The 6,000-nt window shown below is 59.4% G+C and overlaps 1 protein-coding gene across 1 annotated transcript; it reads right to left on the reverse strand.

Moving 5' to 3' along the window:
- Positions 1–1,235: 1,235 nt before the first annotated feature.
- LOC138727007 (protocadherin beta-15-like) lies at positions 1,236–5,688 on the reverse strand. Its single transcript, XM_069869123.1, has 4 exons — positions 5,607–5,688; positions 5,292–5,370; positions 1,844–4,604; positions 1,236–1,355 (listed from the first exon to the last, which is right to left on the reverse strand). The coding sequence occupies exons 1-4, from the start codon at positions 5,686–5,688 to the stop codon at positions 1,236–1,238; spliced, it is 3,042 nt and encodes a 1,013-aa protein (XP_069725224.1).
- Between the last annotated feature and the right edge of the window lie 312 nt (positions 5,689–6,000).

Here is a 6,000-nt window from a genome sequence, read left to right on the forward strand (position 1 = left end):
GGAGGCCCGCAGCAGCAGCTCTCAGACACTCTCTAAACTAGAAGCTGGCATATACATTGCCTTGGATGGACAGAAAGTGTCCCATGGCAAAGGGCAATTTTTTTCTGAAATGCACCGGGATTGTTCCTCCCGATTCCAAAGACAGAGACTGCTCGAAGGCGCTTTAAGCAGCATCTCTCGGACCTCTGCTTCCCACAGAAAATCGCCCTCCACCCTTCTCTGCCTTCAGAGGATGTCCAAGTCGCTCTGATTTCCCCTGCATAAAGTCTACTCCACAATGCACGCATTGAGTCTCGAAATTCTGCTCTTCGGCACCCTTCCCTCTCGCGAAGCGTCGCGCTGCTCCTCTCTTTGCACCGAGAGCTGACCTCAGATCACGCTTTTTCCCTTGCATAAAACCCCCTCCAAATGCATCGACAGATTCCTGAAATCCTGCTTGGAGACTGACTAGTGATCGCACAGACACCACACACACACGAGGGAGTTGCAAGGTGGGTTTTATTGGGTTAATTGACTTCAGGCATTTGATTGCTTAAATGTGCGAGCGACGGGAAATATCACATGCACTTTATAGCTCATTACCGATTAATGAAAGGAGAAGAAAACAGAAAGCTGCTCTACGCTCTGCCTTCTACAGTTCGTCAAGCATTGTGTAAAAGCCTGTTTCACTGTAAAATCACAAACAGCACTTTTAATTCTCTACTACTTTATACTCAACAATCCGGAAACGTTACCTTGCACTTTACCTTATAAGAGAAAACGAATACATTGCTCAAAGACCACGCTTTACAGTTTGAGGAACCAGTGAACTCCTGGTCAAATGTGCAGAGAGTGCCAGTGTCAGTCGTTTCTAATTTAATCGGTTTTAACGGAGTGCAGAGACTGGAGACACGATTCCAGAACGCTCTCAGAAGAAACATAAACACAGAAAAGGTGATGTAGGAAAAAGCTATCTTGAAGATAGGCTTCTAGATTTCAGTATTACCCTTAACATTGAGAAGTAATAATGCTCTCATAGTCATGCACGGAGTCCTTGGATAATCAACATGCAACACAGTCCTCGTCCTCCGTCCATGTCACAATTACACAACACTTATATGAAGAAAACAATGCTGAAGAGGAGAATGGGTTTGCTCTCTCACAGAGAAACCTTGTTCTTCCCTGGTCCTTTTTTCGGTGTTTTCCCTGGGAGGACGCTGGCCAGGGATGACAGACACTCTCGCCTTTCCCCTCGTTTACTGAGTGGGGAGCCAAGGGTTTGGATCAGAATTGCCATGGAGCTCCTTCCCCCTGTTTGCAGTGCAAGCTGCTTCCGCACGTCTGCGAGCCGTGTCTGCGGAGATGGGAGCTCTGTCCTGCAAGAACGGAGAGCGCGGGTTGTCATTCGGACTTTGAAGGGAGGCAAGAGCGAGGGGCTGAAAGGACCCGTCGGACACTGCTGTACGGAGAACGCTACTGTTCTCTTTCCAGAGACAGAGGAGGTGGAACCAGGAGATGTCTCATGTCCCCTCTCTTCCTTAACCTCGATGGTTTTGAGAACCTGGTCGAGGTGCAGCTGCCCTCCTCCTTTGCGCTGATACACTTGATCTAAGGGCAACACTCAGAGCTGGATGCCCAAGACCCCGGTAAGTCAGTACTTGGGGAGCAGCTGAGCCTTAACAGATCCTCCTGGGACGCCCCCACCAGCGGCTCTCAGACCCTCTCCGCCCTCTCCTCCCGACCCTGGGGCTCCTCCACCCACAGAGCCACAACAACGAGACTCCCCACGTGAGCGACACCCCGAGCCCCCCGCGCTGCTCCCTCCCCGCTCCCCGCCTCGCCCCGGCCCGGGCAGGTCCCTCACCTCTGCAGCCCGGTCGCCGTCGTCGCCGAGGTTGGCCGCCTCCGTGGAGCAGAGCGAGCTCCGCTGCTCGGCCGGGCCGGGGGGCAGCCCGGCGGGGAAGCAGGGCAGGAGGGGCCCGAGGAAGCGCAAGTCGCCGTCGAGGCTGCCGGCGGCGAAGCAGACGTCGTAGACGGAGCTGCGGGGCAGGGAGCCCGCGCTGCTCGGCGGGGCGGACTGCGGGAAGGCGGGCAAGCTCTCGGCCGCGCTGCGCCGGGCCCGCCGCACCTTGGCCGCCACGGCGGCCCCCGCCGTGGCCAGGAAGAGGGCGGACACGCAGGCCAGGCAGACGGTGAGGGAGAGGGTGAGCGGCCCCTCGGGCTCGGCGGCCGGCGCCTCCTCGGCGCCCCGCAGATGGGCGTCGGAGAAGCCGCCGACCAGGGCGATGCCGAGGGTGGCGGTGGCGGAGCGCGGCGGCCGCCCGCGGTCTCGCACCAGCACGACGAGCCTGTGCCGGGGCGCGTCCCGCTCCGCCACGGCCCGCGCCGTGCGCACCTCGCCGCTGTGCGGCCCCACGCGGAACAGCCCCGGCTCCGTCGCCTTCCACAGCTCGTACGACAGCCACGCGTTCTGCCCCGCGTCCGCGTCCACCGCCACCACCTTGGCCACCAGGTACCCGGCCTCGGCCGAGCGCGGCACCAGCTCGCCCGCCGCCGCGCCGCTGCTCTCGGCGGGCGGGTGCAGCACCACGGGCGCGTTGTCGTTCTCGTCGCGCACCACCACGCGCAGCACCGCCTGGGCGCGCAGCGGCGGCGAGCCGCCGTCGGCAGCGCGCACCGCCACCTCCAAGGCGCGCACCTGCTCGTAGTCCAGCGGCCGCAGCAGGAAAACGGCGCCGCTCTCGGCGTTCACCGACACCGCGGGCTGCTCCGCGCCCTCCTGCCGCACCAGCGCGTATCTCACGCGCCCGTTCGCTCCCGCGTCGGCGTCCGTGGCGCTCACGCTGCCGATGCGGACCATGGGGCCCTCGTTCTCCGACACCGACGCCGTGTAAACCGCCTGCGTGAACTCGGGCGCGTTGTCGTTCACGTCCGACACCTGCACCCGCAGGCTCGCCCGGGAGCTCAGCCGCCTCCTGCCCCGGTCCGCGGCTCTCACCGTCACGTTATACTCTGCCGCCCGCTCCCTGTCCAGCGCCGCCGTCGTCCTCAGCTCGTAGTACTCATCCCCGCCGCCCGTCAGCATGAAGGGCGAGTCCCCGTCGATGGAGCACTCCGTCCTGCCGTTGTCGCCGGAGTCGCGGTCCCGCACGCTCAACAGGGCCACCACGGTGCGGGGCGGCGCGTCCTCGGGAATGGAAGCCGACTGGGAGGTGAGCGTTATCTCCGGGGCGTTGTCGTTCACGTCCAGCACCTCCACCTGCACTTTGCAGTGCGCAGACAGACCCCCGCCGTCGGTGGCTCTCACCACCAAGTCGTGGTGCTTCCCTTCCTCGAAGTCGACGTTGCCCGCCACTCGGATCTCCCCGGTGTCAGGGTTCAGCTGGAAGAGCTGCCGGGACCTCTCCGATATCTGGGTGAATCTGTATCGCACTTTCCCGTTGGACCCTTCGTCGGGATCCGCGGCCGCGACTCTGACCACCAGCTGCCCCGGGGGGCTGTTCTCGGCCAGTTGCACCTCGTAGACCTCCCGGCGGAACACCGGGGTGTTGTCATTGGCATCCACCACCACGACCCGCACTTGGACTGTGCCCGACCTGGGTGGTGAGCCCCCATCGCTAGCGGTGAGGAGAAGATTCAGTTGAGGCTGTTCTTCCCGGTCCAGCTGACGCTCTAGGACGAGCTCTGCGTATTTTGTTCCACCTTTACCGATTCCGATATCGAGGGAGAAATGCGAATTGGACTCGAGGCTGTAGTTCTGCAAACCGTTGCTGCCCACGTCCTTGTCCCTGGCACTTTGCAGAGGGAAACGGGACCCAGGAGATGTCGTTTCCAGAATCTCTAAAACCACCTCCTTCTCCGGGAAGACGGGGGAGTTGTCGTTCACGTCAAGAACCTCCAACTCCCCTCGGATCAGCTCCAAGGGATTTTCAAAGACTATCTTAAAGAAGACGGTGCAGGTATCGCTCTGCGGACACATCTGCTCTCGGTCCAGAGACTCCTTTGCCGTCAGCACTCCCGTGTTTCGATTGAGGTGGAAAAGCCGCTCGTTCCCCTCGGACACAACGCGCGCCTTGCGAGCCGCCAGCTGGCTCGGAGAAAGCCCCAGGTCCTCTGCAATATTGCCCACAAACGACTCCCTCTCCATCTCCTCCGCCAGGGAATAGCGGAGGGGTTCGGCCCCGCTCTGACACACGCAAACGCACACAAGCAACAAGATCACTCGCCTTTGCCGCTCTCCGCTCCGTCTCCCGCTCGCTCGCACTCGCCACAGAAGCCATTCCCCGTCCTCCGTCGTTCCCAGCATCGTCCAGCGGCGCCCGAGGCGGATTTGGTCAGCAATCCCGGGCTGAGGGGCCTGAAAGCCCCCGAGCTCCCCGACTCCGTGTGCCGCCGCCCTTCCCGAGCGGCTCCCGCGGCTCTTTCTCTCCGCCGGTGCCTGCAAAGCCGGGGCGGGCACAGGAACCCGCCGGTTCGCGGCCAACACCCCCACCCAGCGTCGCACGGGGGAATATTTCCTCTGCTGCTCAGCCGCGGCAGAGCCGCCAGCCCGGCCTTTGCTGCTGGAGGCTGCGCTCCCCGTGCCCACCGGAGCCAAAAGGCGCAGTGGAAACGCTCTCTCTTTGCTAGGAAGCAGCGCCCTCCCCGCAGACAGAGCGCGGCTCTGGGCAGCACTGCCCGGCTCCTAAACGCCAGCTCCTCATCCGCAGCTCGAGCACTTTGAGGGCTTGTTCGTCCTCTTCTCCGCTTGTTCATCAGCACAGGACCCTTAGCGGGTGGGGCGGGTCCAAGCAGCACCTCTATAGGATGTGAGAGCTGGTGCCAGAGGAGAAAGGTTCCCTAAAAAATGCTTCCCCACCACCCTCGCTCAACACCACTCGAGAATGACGCTGCTGCTCTAGGAGATCAAACCCGAAGTCCTGCACTTGGGGAAGGATTCACGGACACAGCGATTATACATAAAATGCCAGGAATCAAAGAGGAAAGGTCACAAATTAAACCCCAAGTACACTAACGATCAGGAGCTAGTGGTGAGAAGGGCAAAGCGCAGTGATATAAAGAACACTGAGCTGAGGGGACATCAAATGCGCCATTCCATCTCAAGAGGTTCAACCAGAAACTTTGTAAGAGAGAAGGCAAGGGGGGAAAATATTATCCTGGTTTATCAGAAAGGCTTTCACAGAAAAGTGCAAATGGATTGCGAGGTGTTCGAGCGCTATTATAGGAATAAGCAAAGCTTATTATGGGATGATTAAAGGTAGGATCAAATTCGGTAAAAGGGAAAGGTTAAGAGTGGACCTGGGATGAAATACCGTGGGGAAACCGAGGGGAGATGGCAGAGCGAGGCGTCCCGAGCCGGCCGGGAAGTGTGAGCCAAGATCCGTGCTGAGACTGGAGAAAAACCCCAAGGTCAGGCACCAACCGCCAGTCCTGCCGATCGACTTCACCCGCGGCTTCTCTCGCCGACCCCGAGGCGAGATCCGGCAAGTGCACACGCAACGCACGGAGATGCACACAGCTGCCCCCACGAGCACTCTGCAGAACTCAAAGCCTCTTTAAAGGAACACCTGGAGTTTCCACGCAGACAATTAATCCCCCTCCTCCTGAAGCTGCTGAAGAAGGGCTACTGCTTTGCTGAGTCGCGGGGTGGAGGTGATCGAGACGGAGGTCTGGTGGCCACTCCATATCAGCGGCCACATCAAAGACCATGTGTGCAGCGAGTATGAGTAGGGGAGAATGATCTAATCATTATGTCTTTGCCACCCGTTTGCCTGACGGGATGACCAAGCTGGCCCTGGGTCACTGCCTTCCACACATCACATATAGCAGAGTTACTCCATAGACACAGAACAAAGACTCGGAGGTGATCCTCAAAGCATATGTATTAAGAAGATTTGTGAATAAAAAAATCAATGTATTGTACTTGAATGGCTTATAAATGTAGAAACTATATGCTTTGTGTCTTGGAAATGGTCTGGTGTATGATTCTAGATTTTTTCAGGTCCCTACACGATGGTGGGG

Source organism: Phaenicophaeus curvirostris, chromosome 15 (genome assembly GCF_032191515.1).
Source record: "Phaenicophaeus curvirostris isolate KB17595 chromosome 15, BPBGC_Pcur_1.0, whole genome shotgun sequence".
Taxonomy (NCBI): domain Eukaryota; kingdom Metazoa; phylum Chordata; class Aves; order Cuculiformes; family Cuculidae; genus Phaenicophaeus; species Phaenicophaeus curvirostris.

Excerpts from the sequence above, each read along its gene's own strand:
- LOC138727007 (XM_069869123.1), bottom strand. The coding sequence starts at position 5,688 with ATGGTCTTTGATGTGGCCGCTGATATGGAGTGGCCACCAGACCTCCGT. Across the intron at positions 5,371-5,606 it reads CCCCGCGACTCAGCAAAGCA|TCTCAGCACGGATCTTGGCT; the intron begins GTAGCCCTTCTT and ends GTTTTTCTCCAG. Across the intron at positions 4,605-5,291 it reads CTCCCCTCGGTTTCCCCACG|CAAAGAGAGAGCGTTTCCAC; the intron begins GTATTTCATCCC and ends GCTGCTTCCTAG.